Source organism: Lissotriton helveticus, chromosome 4_2 (assembly GCF_964261635.1).
Source record: "Lissotriton helveticus chromosome 4_2, aLisHel1.1, whole genome shotgun sequence".
NCBI classification, from domain to species: Eukaryota; Metazoa; Chordata; class Amphibia; order Caudata; family Salamandridae; genus Lissotriton; species Lissotriton helveticus.
In genome coordinates, this window is record NC_136064.1 from 94,551,428 (window position 1) to 94,567,728 (window position 16,301).

The 16,301-nt window shown below is 52.8% G+C and overlaps 1 protein-coding gene across 5 annotated transcripts in view; it reads left to right on the forward strand.

The window, feature by feature from the left end:
• DLG3 (discs large MAGUK scaffold protein 3) overlaps positions 1-16,301 on the forward strand; it is a 1,928,515-nt gene that overhangs the window by 1,451,589 nt on the left and 460,625 nt on the right. For all 5 annotated transcript variants that reach the window (XM_078640191.1, XM_078640192.1, XM_078640194.1 and 2 more), the window contains one exon: positions 14,845-14,947. In XM_078640191.1, coding sequence (XP_078496317.1) covers positions 14,845-14,947 — 103 coding nt within the window. The remainder of the gene's footprint in view (positions 1-14,844; positions 14,948-16,301) is intronic.

Here is a 16,301-nt window from a genome sequence, read left to right on the forward strand (position 1 = left end):
AAAGACAACTTTCTTCTGCTCCACCTTAGACAATGCAAAAAACCACCCCAAAGAACTCTTTAATATCATTAGGAGCGAAACATTCAAACCAATGATATCCAACATAGTGGCATCCAAAGATCAATGCGACACCTTTGCCAGCTTTTTCAACGTTAAAATCGCCAAAATCGATCTCTCTCTCAGCACAAATCCCTCCCCTCACAAGGAGATCAAGACGCCAGCAATAAACGACAGCACCCCAGTGAACACACATATTCACTGGTCCTCCTTCTCCCCCATCCAGGAAGCAGAGATAGTCAATCTGATCGCCTCCGCCAAACCCTCATCCCACTCCCTAGATAAGCTGCCTACGAGCCTGGCTAAAGACCTGTAGCTTACCTTAGCCCCAATTTGGTGCAAGATCATCAAAAGCTCACTGAGCTCGGGAATCATTCCAGATTGCCTCAAAGTAGGGCAAGTCACGCCGCTACTAAAAAAACTAGGGCTAGACACTGAGGAAATGAACAACTTTGGACCTCTATCGAACCTTCCTCTTTTATCCAAAATTCTGGAAAGATGTGTTCTTCCACAGCTAACCCAACACCTGGAGAATATCAAGCTCCTAGACCCACACCAATCGGGATTCAGAATTGGATGCAGCACCGAAACCGCAATCCTAAATGCCATAGACGATCTACACAAGTCACTTGACTCAGACCAATGCAGCCTTCTCATTCTCCTAGACTTATCGGCCGCTTTCGATACAGTTGATCACACCCTGCTCCTCAAAGTCCTCCATGAAACAGCGGGTATTGAAATGACGGTACTAAACTGGTTCTCCTCTTTTCTACACAACCGCACGCAAAGAATAAAAATCAAGAACTTTGAATCTGACCTCCTTCCCGTCAACAGAGGGTCAGTTCTTTCTCCCCAACTTTTCGACATTTACATGGAACCCCTCACCACACATCTCAGGAACTCCAACATCCCCTCCCACCTCTATGCGTTGACACACAACTTTATCTGGAAACCACCTCGATTAAAGACATACACAGACTAAATGTCACGCTCAAAGAGGTCCAACATTGGCTCACATTGAACCACCTTAAACTCAACCAAGAGAAAACAGAAGTTCTACTCATCTCCAACAGAGACGAAACCCCCCAAATCGCGGAATGGCTCAAAGCCATTGACGCCCTCAATGGTGCCCTCACGCCAACGGACTCAGTGAAATCCCTAGGTATTACCCTTGACCCCAAATTAGACATGAAAAAACATATCTCAAAATCCGCCAAAAGTGCGTTCCTAAATCTGAAACTTCTATACAAAATAAAACCCTTCCTCCCCCAGAAAGATCTTCAACAAGCCACCCAGGCACTGGTGCGCTCTAGAATTGATTATGGAATCGCAGCCCTGACCGGGACAGCAAAATCTCACCTAGGTCCCCTGATTACTACCTTCAATGCCGCAGCAAGAATGGTCACAGGAACTAAGAAATTCGACCACATATCGCCGGCACTCAAGGAACTTAAGTGGTTCCCTATTGAACGAGGCAGCTTCCGAACAGCCTATCTCACGCACAAAGCCCTGCACACAGGTAAACCAGAATACCTGGCCGCCATACTCAAAAGGGCTGGCCAGTCCAGGAACCTCAGAAGTTCCAACATGCTTCTACTCATCCCACTGAAAGCGCGGAAACACAAAACCACAAATAAATTATTTGCGGGAAATGCACCCAAGACCTGGAACTCCATTCCCCCCCACATCAGGACGACCACCTCCTTCCCGAAATTCAAAATCCTACTCAAAGCCCGCTTCCTAGAGTGCTCTCGAACGTAACGGGAAATCCACAAGATACTCTGGAAAGTGTAACTAACTCCTCATCTTGAAACCCCTCAGCCTCACCCCTCTTGCTTGACCTTAAGATCTGTATTGTAACTATGTCTATAATGCTCTTAAGTTTGTAAGTTGCATATTTTGTCTTTGCCAATTGCTCATAATTGTTCCTGTTGTGAAGCGCTCTGATACCCTCGGGTCCAGCTAGTGCTATACAAAACTTCTAAATAAATAATAAATAAATCAAGCGCCTAAAGAATCTCTTAAAAAGGAGAAGAAAACTAAAGTCTCCTCAGAGATTGGATCCCCTCAAACGCCAGGAACGTCTAAGGAAAAGCCAGAGTCTTCCAGCCATTCTAAAGATAAAAGTGGCCACTAATCTTCTTCAGGCGCAGGCTCACCGTCAACACCTGTTTTCACTTCAACGACGACCATGGTGACTCTCTCATCGTCGAGATCGACGACGGTGAGTTCTGGAGGTTCTAAACCGTCGACGCTACCCTTGTCGTGGACGACTGCACTATTGACGAGAGTCAAGAACACATTCTCGACAAAGACATCGACGATGACGCCACCATCGATGACGAGACCATTGACGACGAGACCGTCAATGGCGAAGACACTGTCAACGACGACACCGTCGTCGACTAAATAAATGCTACTGTCGACGACGACACCGTTGACAACTGGAGATATGGCAACATCAATCCCTATGGCTGTGACAGTACCATCGACGAGAGTGTCACCGTCGACGACAAAACAAACAGCTTATTATACAGGTCCATCAACACCTTTTCAACAACCTGCGCAGCAGTGGTTTAGGACACCAAAAATTTCTCCACGGCCCCCTAGCCATCAGTTAGATGTGGAGGATTCTGATGATGATGATGGACAGCTTAGAGCTGCACGTAGAACTTCAGAACTACATGTTAAATATCAGGAGGAGGATGACGACTAAGATGCGGAGGATCAGTATTACCATCATTATCCTGCCCCTCCAGTGCAGTACCAACAATATTTCAAACAGCCCAGGCAGCAGTCTGTTCAATTCCCTCCAGCTTTAATTATGGATCTTCAACATATGTTGGCGGACTATAAACGAAGGTTTCCTCCTCAGGAGGATGTTGTAGTGCCTCCTCCACCTCCACAGGAAGCTCTGCAAACACCAATGCCTCCACCTCCGGCCACTGTCGTAATACCACCAGTTCCCATCACTCCTCTTCCTCCCAGAGATGACCCTACTACGTCTGACGAGGAACAGGAAGAAGGTGAGCTACCGGACCCCTCTCCGCCTGCGGATGAGTGGGATGATTACATTGCGCGAACTCCTTCACCGCCACCTCATCATCCTTCGGATTCACCTCCTGAGGATATCGGAGGATTCCATAATATTATGGACAGATACACATAAACAGGCTGGAGCTCAAGGCCATTTTCTTATCTCTTCGAGCTTTCCTTCATCGCATACAGGGATCGTCAGTGTTGACCCGCACAGACAACACCACGAGCATGCTTTATATAAACAAGCAAGGAGGTACAAAATCACTGACCCAGCCTCAAGATGCTCAGGAACTGTGGAATTGGTTATCGCTCCATCGCATTTCTCTCACAACAGAACATGTCCCAGGCCTTCGAAATACCTTGGCGGACACCTTGAGCACTGGAGACAGCTGTCACGAGTGGGAGCTGGAACAAACACAGCTGGGCGAGATATTTGCAGTCTGAAGGAAACCAACGCTAGACCTATTTGCGACACAACTGAACTCGAAATGCCAGTTCTTCGCAAGTAGATTCCCTCTCCCGATTTCTCGGTGGAATGCTCTTTTGATGTGTTGGTCAGGGATCTATGCTTACACTTTTTCCTCATTCCGCTGATACCCAGGGTTCTCACAAAGATAAAATGGGATTGCTGCCGGATTCTCCTAATAGCCCCCAGATGGCCCAGAAAACACTGGTACACAGACCTTTTCCTTCTCTCGGAAGCGCAACCCATCCTTCCAATACCAACGCCAACACTGTTGATGAAGAACAGGGGCCAAGTGCGTCACCCGGAGCCAGCGTCTCTGCAGCTGCATGCGTGGCTCCTGAATTCTTGAAATTTAGAGAGTTAAAGATTTCACAATATTGCAAGGATATCAATACCAAATCTAGAGCTGAAAGCACCAATAAGACTTACAAGCTTAAATTGAAATGTTTCTGTGTATGGTGCAAAAATAAGAAGATTGATCCTTTTCTTTCTGCTCCATAAGACATACTATCTTATTTGCTTTCGTTAGCAAAATCTGGGCTAGCACACTCATCAGTCTGAGTTCACCTGGCAGCCATATCAAGGTACAAGCGATCGCCTCATACTCCATCTCTATGGTCTTCAAGAGTCAGTAAACAATTTATGAAAGGTCTGTTTCACGGCTTTCCACCCATCAAGGCTCCACCGCCGAAGTGGCAGCTTAATCTGGTGTTGGCTCAGTTGTTAACCCCTTCCATGCTGATGACGAGCTCAGCTCGTCATCAGCGTTACCTACCGTGTGCTGATGACGAGCTGAGCTCGTCATGTAACGCGGTATTTGCGAAAATGCCGCACACAGCGGGAAAAACGGCCGCACGCATGCGGTTAAAGCCACCATTTGAGCCCATACACAAGGCAGGATTGAAGTTCTTGGCATGGAAGGTTACACTTCTCTTAGCATTAACTTCAACAAGAAGGATTAGTGAAATACAGGCCTTCACTATATCTCATCCGTATCTAAGATTCACAGATCAAATGGTCATTTTGAGGACTAACCCCAAATTCATCCCTAAGGTCCCTACGCAATTCCATTTGAATGAACCAATCATTCTGAGGACCTTCTTCCCTAACCCTTCCACACCTGCGGAAAGAGCTTTACACACTCTGGACCTCAAGAGATGCCTTAAATGTTATTTACTAAAGACATCAGAACATCTAATCAACTATTCGTAGCTTATGGCCAGAACTCTCAAGGTACTGCAGTCTCCAAAGCTACTATATCCAGATGCATAGTGTGCACAATTCAGGTTTGCCACTCTCTCACACTCACACGCACACTCACTCTCCACACACACACACACACACACACACTCACTCTCGCACACACACTCACTCTCACACACATACTCACTCTCACACATACACACACTCACTCTCGCACACACACTCTCGCACACACACTCACTCTCGCACACCCTCTCGCAACCCTCTCGCACACTCACACACCCATACACACGCGCACACACACTCACACACACACTCACGCTCACACACACACACACTCACTATCACACACACACACTCACTATCACACATACACACACTCACTCTCGCACACACACTCAATCTCGCACACGCACTCACTCTCGCACACTCACTCTTGCACACCCACACGCACACACACACGCGCGCACACACACTCCCACGCGCACACACACGCACACACACGCACAAGAGGAGCGCAAATCCTTAGCCATTTGGCAGAGCTTTGACCCCATATCTGAAGATGCCCTTCTCAAGTGCATACGCGAAACAAAGCCCTCCAACCATTCTCTTGACCCTATCCCCAGTGCCATTGCCGTTGACTTCTATACCCATTCCCTTTCCTATTGGAATACCCTGATTAACCTCTCTTTCGGGCAAGGCTCCCTTCCTGTCTCCTTCAAAACTGGGCAGGTCACCCCTCTGCTTAAAAAGCCCACTGCTGATGCGAATGACCTCAACAACTTCCGCCCCATCACTAACCTTCCCTTTCTTGCGAAGATCACAGAAAGATGTGAAGCAAAACAACTCTCTCGTCATATCAAGGACAATGATCTTCTTGACAATTGTCAGTCCGGCTTCATCCAAAACTGCAGCACTGAAACAGCCCTACTGCAAGTGGTTGATGATGCGCTGAGGATACTCGATTCAGGGGGGTCCTGTCTGCTAATTCTCCTTGACCTTTCCGCAGCCTTCGACACTGTTAATCACAACACCCTCCTCAATATTCTTCAACAGAGAATGGGCATGGAGGGCACTGTGCTTAAATGGTGTGCATCCTTCCTCTCTGACAGATCTCAAATGATCAAAATAGCTAACAGTCTCTCTTCTCCTGTGGCGGTGGGTCAAGGTGTTCCCCAAGGCTCGATTCTAGCACCAACATTGTTCAATCTCTACTTAGAACCACTGGGAAACCTCCTAAGCAAATCTGGGATTCACTATCATCTCTATGCAGACGACACTCAACTCTACCTCAAGGTTGCCTCCACTCATGATCTCTCCATCCTAAGATCTACTCTTGACTCCATTCAAAACTGGATGTCAACTCATCAATTGATTCTGAATCCCTCCAAAACTGAATTCCTCCTCTTCTCCTCCTCACTCTCTCCTCCCCCGGTTGAATCATGGATGGATCAGATGAATCTACTAAACAATAAACCCATCATTGTCGACAGTGCAAAATCCCTTGGTGTCATTCTAGACAAAAAACTCAATCTAACTCCCCACATCAATTCTATTGCAAAATCTGCTCGCTACCAACTGCGCCTTCTTTGGGGAATCCGTCGCTTCTTCCCGGAGCAGGACCTTATAACCCTGGTGCAATCGCTGGTCCTCTCTAGACTAGACTACTGCAATTCTCTTCTTACGGGCCTCCCCAAATCTCACCTGTCCCCACTTAAGTCTGTCTTCCATTCAGCAGCTCGTTTCATTTATGGGGCCAAAAGAAGCGATCACATCACACCGATGTTATCCACCCTCCGCTGGCTTCCCTTCGAGGCTAGAGCTATCTATAAGACTGCCTGCATTACCCACAAAGCCTTGCACTCCTCATCTCCCCGCTACCTGGCGAATAAACTGAAACTCTCTGGAGGCTCTAGACTTTCACGCAATGCGGAGAATCTACTGCTTGAACCTCCCACTTTCAAGAAGGAAAGAACAATGGCCCAATCCTTTTCAGGCAACGCAGTGAGAATCTGGAACTCCTTTCCACCTCAGCTCTGGACCACCGCCTCCTCCCAGGCCTTCAAAAGGGACCTCAAAGTTCTCCTCCTCCAGAGACACCTCCAAAAATAATTCACGTCCTCTTGCTATTTGTGAGGAAGACTTCCCACTACTGATAATTTCTACTTTCCATGACCATGGAAGTGCCTTCCCAGTGTATGCCTGTGGTTGGAGGGTCTGCCTTTTTGCAATATTTTCCATTTACTGGTGTTCGGTGCCCTTTTGCAACATGCACACACCACTCTGCCCTTGTAACACACGGTTGCTACCTCTCACATGTTTTTAACCTTGATACTTGCACAAGTGCCACCATGCCCACGTAACGCTTGTTCTTGTGCCTAAGTTTCTAGCACTTATTGCAGTACTATACCTCTAATTATACTCTGTTTTCTCTTATAACTGCACACTTGTCACTTTCCTCTTACTCTCCTCTTGTGCACTTTTGACTACCTCATGTATTTTTGGTTGCTCACAATTTTTACTCAAGTATTTTGTTTGCTCACGATTGTCACTATTACCTTTACTACCTCGTGTATTTCACAGTTTTTACTACCTCATGTATTTTGTTTGCTCACAATTGTCACTATTACCTTATGTAAGTAACGTATGTTTTTGCAATCTGTTCTTTTATAATGTTTCTCATTATGTTTCATTTCTGTTCCTAATGTGAAGCGCTCTGACGCCTTCGGGTAAAGTCCGCGCTATATAAAAATGCATAAATAAAATAAAAATAAAATAAATAAAACGCACACACACTCACACACACTCTCGCACACACATTCATTCTCACACACACTTTCTCTCTCTGTCTCTTGCACACTGTATAAACATTATGAACTTTCCGACCACCAACTTATAACCAGCAAAGGGGAACCGGCCGAGATGGGTGCCATTAACTCTATACCTTGTATCCTCGGGGGCGGGCAGCCCACATAACAATTCATGTTCCTATTGTATGTACACAAAATCTCATAAATAAAATAATAATTAAACAAAAAAACAATAATGTAGTTCCTAGTAGTGCAGACATAGACGTCATATCTGTTTAGAAGTGAAAGAAGCTGAGCAGGCGGGGGAACCCCTCCTACACCCCACCCCTCCCCCCCACACACCCTTTCACCGGTGTATCTGCCAATCACAGAAGAAGCATCGAAGATGCCGCTGTCAGGGGCCCGTGAATCTTCTGTTGGGATTTAAATTACAAGCTCATTAAGCCGATGCCAGAAGGATTTCAAAACACTCGTGGCCTGGCGCTGGACTCCGTGCTCGAGTCATGTGTTCACGAGTGATTTGAAGCAGCCTCTTGTTAATTAAAAGAAACAAATGGAAATATTGTAATAACACAAATAAACTCTGCGCGAACATAGAGGCGTCCTTCTCAACGACAATAAATACAAATCACAGTAAAAACCTCTTCAAACCCGTGGCATGCTGTAAGAAGGGCAGCGAGTAAATGCAGGTGTTGCTGGCTTGTGTGTTTTAAGTAGACCCTGTGCTGGCCCTTTAAGGGTGGCGGGTCACAGCCGCGTCTGGCGGGGGCAGCCCCCACCTGGCACCATCTGTTCTTGCATAAACAGGTGCCCTGCCAAGAATCCCCCGCCCATGTTGGGGTGAAAGGTCTTCTGAAGGCGTCACGTGGCCCCCACAGACGTCTGGTCTCGCCGGGTGCTGGCTCTGGTAGGGGGGTGCCCGGTTCGGTGGTTCCCAGAGTTAGGAAGTCTCCCCAGGCGGTCGGTCATCTGCGAGTCTGGGCCCTAAGCTTTGGCCCGACCCGCCGCCCTCTGAGCGCCCCTAAACCGCTCACAGCCGCTCGTAAGAGGCTTAAAACCCGGATGTTTCCGCCTCTAATGGCAACTGTGAGTGTTTGGTTCGGCGAGGAAGCTAGCGCTGGGAAGCCTTTGGTAGGCAGCCAGGTGCTGTAATCACAACACATCTTAATGTCCTGTTTCGCAGTGTAGGGCTGGTGACGAGGCCGTGAGGGAGGCGCCCACACTGCACCCATGCCACCCGCTGCTCACCCTCCTGTAGGGAAGGCTTCTGGGGCAGTTCCGCGTTCCTCTTCACATTGCATCTTTTAAATTGCAATATATAGCGCCTACTACCCCTGACGAGGCGTCGCTTTACATTCTTTTTGCGAGTCACCTGTACAGAGCCGACGCTTGAGAAAGTATGGTAGCAGCTGCAGGGCTTTCAGTGGGATGAAAGAAAGAGGGGGATCCCTGAAAGGGGCGGGTCTACACAATTCCGGGCGTGGCTTAAACATACACATTCACATTTGATTTAAGTCGCACCCATGTGTTCATAACAGGGCACAGGTGAGTGTGGGTGAAGGTGGGGCGAGTTTCTGCCGCTGCTAGTCAGCGGGGCCGAAGGGTGGTGAGAATACGTGGCCATCCAATCCATGGCCTCTCTGCGAAGCGCACAGAGCAATGGTCTTGTATGACAGTTGAAGGTGTGATCTTATGCAAATATTTGGGTTGGGGACACTATTATGCACTAGACAGGAGTAATATGCTGCATGGAAAAAAAAGTAACCCATAATACCCGAAAAAGCTCCCAGTGAATGCACGATTAAGTAAAGCAGGTGAAATATAAGCAGGAACGACCTGGATTACCGCAAGGATTTTTTACACCCATTGTTAAGAAATAGATCATTATCCAGTATTATGGGTGTCTTTCATAGATTCACATTCACATGCCTGAATCATTCCCCGTCGTCGAGACGGCAGTTTCCGGTACATAGAAAAGTAATGTCCTATAGACATACATAGAGAATAGTAGGCCTAAAGGCCTCACCTTAGTAACATATCCATGTCCTTTTGTAAAAAGGACCAAACTCTAAACAAGAGCCAATGAGCTATCACCTCCCTCTAGAACCTTCCTGGCAGGAGCCTCAGTCCCTCAGATTTTCTACCGCACGTTGTGCTAAGGGAGTCTCCTCTGAGCTCTGCTCAGATTCTGTGTTTTTTCACTTCGTTAAATGACTTTGTTGTCAAAGATTCTTTTCTACTATGGATTATCTTCAAATACATTCTTTAAAGAAGGTCTGGTAAGGAGAAGAAAAGATTTTTTAAAAGCCTGTGCAACTTGTTTCTAGAGGTTGCTCTGCTTTGATCCTCACACGGACCGCATTTACTTTCTATACCGCAGGCCAAAGACTGCAAGGTTTGTCGCACTTTCTCAAGTAAATTTTTGAGAGGTCGTTATGGGTAGTTAGGAACCTGAATACAGGTCCCCAAAGGGATGCGTTTCAATGTCTGTTTGAAATCACTACCGGTTCTGAGACCCGAAGGGACCCGTCAGCTTAAAGCCCTGGGTAGCCGAGTGATGGCTTCTCAGTCAATGGAGGAACTGCGCGCCTTGTAGTGGAGTGTGTGAGTTCTGGCATTTGCTGGGTGGGGCTTTATCGAGCCTCAACCCCGTTAGCATCAGGACAGGATCCAGCACTGCCCGCACCAGGCTCGTGAGGACAGGAGCCAGCACTGCACGCACCAGGCTCCTGAGGACAGGATCCAGCAGTGCACGCACCAGGCTCGCGATGACAGGAGCCAGCAGTGCACGCACCGGGCTCGCGAGGACAGGAGCCAGCAGTGCACGCACCAGGCTCGCGAGGACAGGAGCCAGCAGTGCACGCACCAGGCTCGCGCGGACAGGAGCCAGCAGTGCACGCACCAGGCTCGCGCGGACAGGAGCCAGCAGTGCACGCACCAGGCTCGTGCGGACAGGAGCCAGCAGTGCACGCACCAGGCTCGCGCGGACAGGAGCCAGCAGTGCACGCACCAGGCTCGCGCGGACAGGAGCCAGCAGTGCACGCACCAGGCTCGCGCGGACAGGAGCCAGCAGTGCACGCACCAGGCTCGCGCGGACAGGAGCCAGCAGTGCACGCACCAGGCTCGCGCGGACAGGAGCCAGCAGTGCACGCACCAGGCTCGCGCGGACAGGAGCCAGCAGTGCACGCACCAGGCTCGCGCGGACAGGTGCCAGCAGTGCACGCACCGGGATCGTGAGGCCAGCACTGCACGCATCAGGCTCGCGAGGACAGGAGCCAGCAGTGCACGCATCAGGCTCGCGAGGACAGGAGCCAGCAGTGCATGCACCGGGCTCGCGAGGACAGGAGCCAGCAGTGCACGCACCGGGCTCGCGAGGACAGGAGCCAGCAAAGCACGCACCGGACTCATGAGGCCAGCAATGCACGCACCAGGCTCGTGAGGACAGGAGCCAGCAGTGCACGTACCAGACTCGCGAGGACAGGAGCCAGCAGTGCACGTACCAGACTCGCGAGGACAGGAGCCAGCAGTGCGCAATGCACCAGGCTCGCGAGGACAAGAGCCAACAGTGCACGCACCAGGCTCGCGAGGACAGGAGCCAGCAGTGCACGCACCAGGCTCGCGCGGACATGAGCCAGCAGTGCACGCACCAGGCTCGCGAGAACAGAAGCAAGCAGTGCAACGCACCGGGCTCGCGAGGACAGGAGCCAGCAGTGCAGGCACCGGGCTCGCGGAGACAGGAGCCAGCAGTGCAGGCACCGGGCTCGCGCGGACAGGAGCCAGCGGTGCAGGCACCGGGCTCGCGCGGACAGGAGCCAGCGGTGCAGGCAGCGGGCTCGCGCGGACAGGAGCCAGCGGTGTAGGTACCGGGCTCGCGAGGACAGCAGTGCACGCACCGGGCTCGCGAGGACAGCAATGCACGCACCAGGCTCGCGAGGACAGGAGCCAGCAGTGCACGCACCGAGCTCGCGAGGACAGGTGCCAGTAAAGCACACACCGGGCTCGTGAGGCCAGCAATGCACGCACCAGGCTCGCAATGACAGGAGCCAGCAGTGCAACGCACCAGGCTCGCAATGACAGGAGCCAGCAGTGCAACGCACCAGGCTCGCGAGGGCAGGAGCCAGCAGTGCAACGCACCGGGCTCGCGAGGGCAGGAGCCAGCAGTGCAACGCACCGGGCTCGCGAGGACAGGAGCCAGCAGTGCAACGCACCGGGCTCGCGAGGACAGGAGCCAGCGGTGCAGGCATCGGGCTCGCGCGGAACGGAGCCAGCGGTGCAGGCACCGGGCCTGCGCGGAACGGAGCCAGCGGTGCAGGCACCGGGCCTGCGCGGAACGGAGCCAGCGGTGCAGGCACCGGGCCTGCGCGGAACGGAGCCAGCGGTGCAGGCACCGGGCCTGCGCGGAACGGAGCCAGCGGTGCAGGCACCGGGCTCGCGCGGACAGGAGCCAGCGGTGCAGGCACCGGGCTCGCGCGGAACGGAGCCAGCGGTGCAGGCACCGGGCCTGCGCGGAACGGAGCCAGCGGTGCAGGCACCGGGCCTGCGCGGAACGGAGCCAGCGGTGCAGGCACCGGGCCTGCGCGGAACGGAGCCAGCGGTGCAGGCACCGGGCCTGCGTGGAACGGAGCCAGCGGTGCAGGCACCGGGCCTGCGTGGAACGGAGCCAGCGGTGCAGGCACCGGGCCTGCGTGGAACGGAGCCAGCGGTGCAGGCACCGGGCCTGCGTGGAACGGAGCCAGCGGTGAAGGCACCGGGCCTGCGCGGAACGGAGCCAGCGGTGCAGGCACCGGGCCTGCGAGGAACGGAGCCAGCGGTGCAGGCACCGGGCTCGCGAGGACAGGAGCCAGCAGTGCACGCACCAGGCTCGTGCGGACAGGAGCCAGCAGTGCACGCACCAGGCTTGCGCGGACAGGAGCCAGCAGTGCACGCACCGAGCTCGCGAGGACAGGTGCCAGTAAAGCACACACCGGGCTCGTGAGGCCAGCAATGCACGCACCAGGCTCGCAATGACAGGAGCCAGCAGTGCAACGCACCAGGCTCGCGAGAACAGAAGCAAGCAGTGCACCGCACCGGGCTCGCAAGGACAGGAGCCAGCAGTGCACGCACCGGGCTCGCGAGGACAGGAGCCAGCAGTGCAGGCACCGGGCTCGCGCGGACAGGAGCCAGCGGTGCAGGCACCGGGCTCGCGCGGACAGGAGCCAGCGGTGCAGGCACCGGGCTCGCGCGGACAGGAGCCAGCGGTGCAGGCACCGGGCTCGCGCGGACAGGAGCCAGCGGTGCAGGCACCGAGCTCGCGAGGACAGGTGCCAGTAAAGCACACACTGGGCTCGTGAGGCCAGCAATGCACGCACCAGACTCGCAATGACAGGAGCCAGCAGTGCAACGCACCAGGCTCGCAATGACAGGAGCCAGCAGTGCAACACACCAGGCTCGCGAGGACAGGAGCCAGCGGTGCAACGCACCGGGCTCGCGAGGACAGGAGCCAGCAGTGCACGCACCGAGCTCGCGAGGACAGGTGCCAGTAAAGCACACACTGGGCTCGTGAGGCCAGCAATGCACGCACCAGACTCGCAATGACAGGAGCCAGCAGTGCAACGCACCAGGCTCGCAATGACAGGAGCCAGCAGTGCAACACACCAGGCTCGCGAGGACAGGAGCCAGCGGTGCAACGCACCGGGCTCGCGAGGACAGGAGCCAGCGGTGCAACGCACCGGGCTCGCGAGGACAGGAGCCAGCGGTGCAGGCACCGGGCTCGTGCGGACAGGAGCCAGCGGTGCAGGCACCGGGCTCGCGCGGACAGGAGCCAGCGGTGCAGGCACCGGGCTCGCGCGGACAGGAGCCAGCGGTGCAGGCACCGGGCTCGCGCGGACAGGAGCCAGCGGTGCAGGCACCGGGCTCGCGCGGACAGGAGCCAGCGGTGCAGGCACCGGGCTCGCGCGGACAGGAGCCAGCGGTGCAGGCACCGGGCTCGCGCGGACAGGAGCCAGCGGTGCAGGCACCGGGCTCGCGCGGACAGGAGCCAGCGGTGCAGGCACCGGGCTCGCGCGGACAGGAGCCAGCGGTGCAGGCACCGGGCTCGCGCGGACAGGAGCCAGCGGTGCAGGCACCGGGCTCGCGCGGTCAGGAGCCAGCGGTGCAGGCACCGGGCCTGCGCGGAACGGAGCCAGCGGTGCAGGCACCGGGCCTGCGCGGAACGGAGCCAGCGGTGCAGGCACCGGGCCTACGCGGAACGGAGCCAGCGGTGCAGGCACCGGGCCTACGAGGAACGGAGCCAGCGGTGCAGGCACCGGGAATTGTGAGGACTGGTGCCAGCGGTGCACGCACCGGGCTCACGCGGACAGGAGCCAGCAGTGCACAGTCCATGCTCTACGGACTGGCTGGAGTAGTTCATGCTCTTCAGAATGGCTGGAGGGCTCCATGTTCTACGGAATGGCTAGACAGGGACAGGGTCTACGGAATGGCTAGACAGGGACAGGGTCTATGGAATGGCTAGACAGGGACAGGGTCTATGGAATGGCTGGAGGGGTCCAGAGTTCCTATTAGAGGATTAATCCAGGACACTTCTCAGTCCCGATTTTATTTTTGTAAAATAACTGTGCTGAACAGTTTGCTAAGTTTTGAATAGTGGTAACGTGACAAATAAAGCTGTGTGTGTAAATTGCAAATCTTCGTATATAATGTGGCAATGTGGGGCTAAGAATAGTGTTGCCACCTGACTAAGAACCCGGATGTCCCGTTGCCCCGCGCCTCGAAGGTCCTGCAGGACTGTTGCTTATTGGCTTGGGAAGATGAGACAGTTCTCCTTCCGTGTTTGTGTATTTTCATCTTGTATTTAAATGTCTCTCCCATACCCCTCTCTTCCTCCTTTCTTTCAGTTATGTCCTTGAGGCTTTTCGGTGTCTCTAATATGTTCCATGTGTCTTTCTACTCTACTAATGCCCATGAAGTATGCAAGGGTTTCTCTCACATCCCCCAGCTCCCTTCCTTCAGCCAGGCTGCATTCATGTAAGGTTACTCCTTTTTTTAAGCCAAAAAGTCACGTAATGGGATTGAATGGCGAGACCTATTGGCTTTGCTAATGCTTGTTTCGTAAGATATTTGTTGCAGGCCTTGCACTATCCTGGCAGCGCTCTTCTGGACTGTCTCTAAGGTTGGCTCTACACTGGTCCTTCTCTGTGTTCTGGGCGCAAGTCGGATTCCACACTTGGTGCAAATGTATTGCTGCAATGTAGTCTTGACATAGAAACCTGACACGTGACTCTCTTTATGCAGGTGAACGGTGTCAATTTGCGGAATGCAACCCATGAGCAAGCAGCAGCGGCGCTGAAACGGGCGGGACAAGTTGTGACCATCATGGCCCAGTACAGACCAGAAGGTAAGAGCAGAACACACATTGTCACCGCTCTTCACCCCCACCCAAGGTGATCTCCCATTGCACTTTCCCCAGTGTCCCTTGCACTTTCCCCAGCGTCCCTTGCACTTTTCCCAGCTTCCCCTGCACTTTCCCCAGCACATGGTATGAGCTGCATCCTCAAATGCTGAGACAAGACTCTTGTCAAACGAGCTGTCCGCAAGGGTTATATCCAGTGCAATGTATGCGGTGATATACAGATCACTATGATGCGCTTTGCGCGGGCGCTGTTAGGAATGAGGCGCCATCTTGCTGAGCAGGCTCTAGCTCAGCACTGCACAGCAGTTTCCTAAATCCAATACGATGCATATTGGAAGACACAACCATGTACTTTTTCAATATAGGAGCGCGAATTGACGCAGAAAGGGAATTCCGGCTTAGGGTCCGATTTAGTACTTGGCGGACGGGTTACTCCGTCACAATGCAGATGAGTATACCGTCTGCTGAAATATAAATCCCTTAGGATATAACCGGATTTATATTTCGGCAGATTGGATATCCGTCCCGGTTGTGACGGAGTAACCCGCCCGCCAAGATCTAAATCACGCCCTTAGTTTGTCGTAATGTGAGATCCCAGCCTGGAAACCATGGAGCTAAGAAGACCCGACTATGGTTTCTTGGAATAAATAATGTCGCCGGTGAGACATTTCTGCTGTATGTGTCTCTCGGCTTTGTGCCACTGAGTGCGTACCCTTCGCTTTGAGATGTTGTTGGACCATCTTAGCACGGCACCAATGGATGTGCGAACTGAATCATGGGGCGGCCCTAGGTTGTGGTAGCTTGGTTGCACTGAATGCATGATATTAGCATTGTGATGTTATTTGATGGTCTCAGGGTGGTGCTACTGAATGTGTAATCTGTACCATGTAACAGAACTATAACATCTTAGTGAGGTTCCCCTGAGCAAAAGGCGCCGACCTGTGGACATAACGGGAAAGATGTGTTGTCACTAAATGTGGGATGCTTGGACCAGTGCCATGACACTGGGATGTTTGACGTCACTTAGTACTGTGCGAGATAAGCTTGAGGTTACTTAACACAGGTCTTCCCTTCAGGTGCCAGAAGCAAATCACAGCTTGAGGTCTTGACTGTTGCGTGTGGACCACAATGTCCTCTCCGTAGAAACCTCTCAGTTTGACATGACGCATGCTCACTGGTAGGAAGAGTTCAGCTTGCTACCACTGACAACACAATCTTTACTACAAAACCATGACACTGACGCAATTTACATGTGGTGATACCTGTAGGATTCTGGCCAGAAGACCACGCTCCTGGTAGGAAAAGGCTTGGTCTATCAGGCTTTTGAGCATGGCTCAGA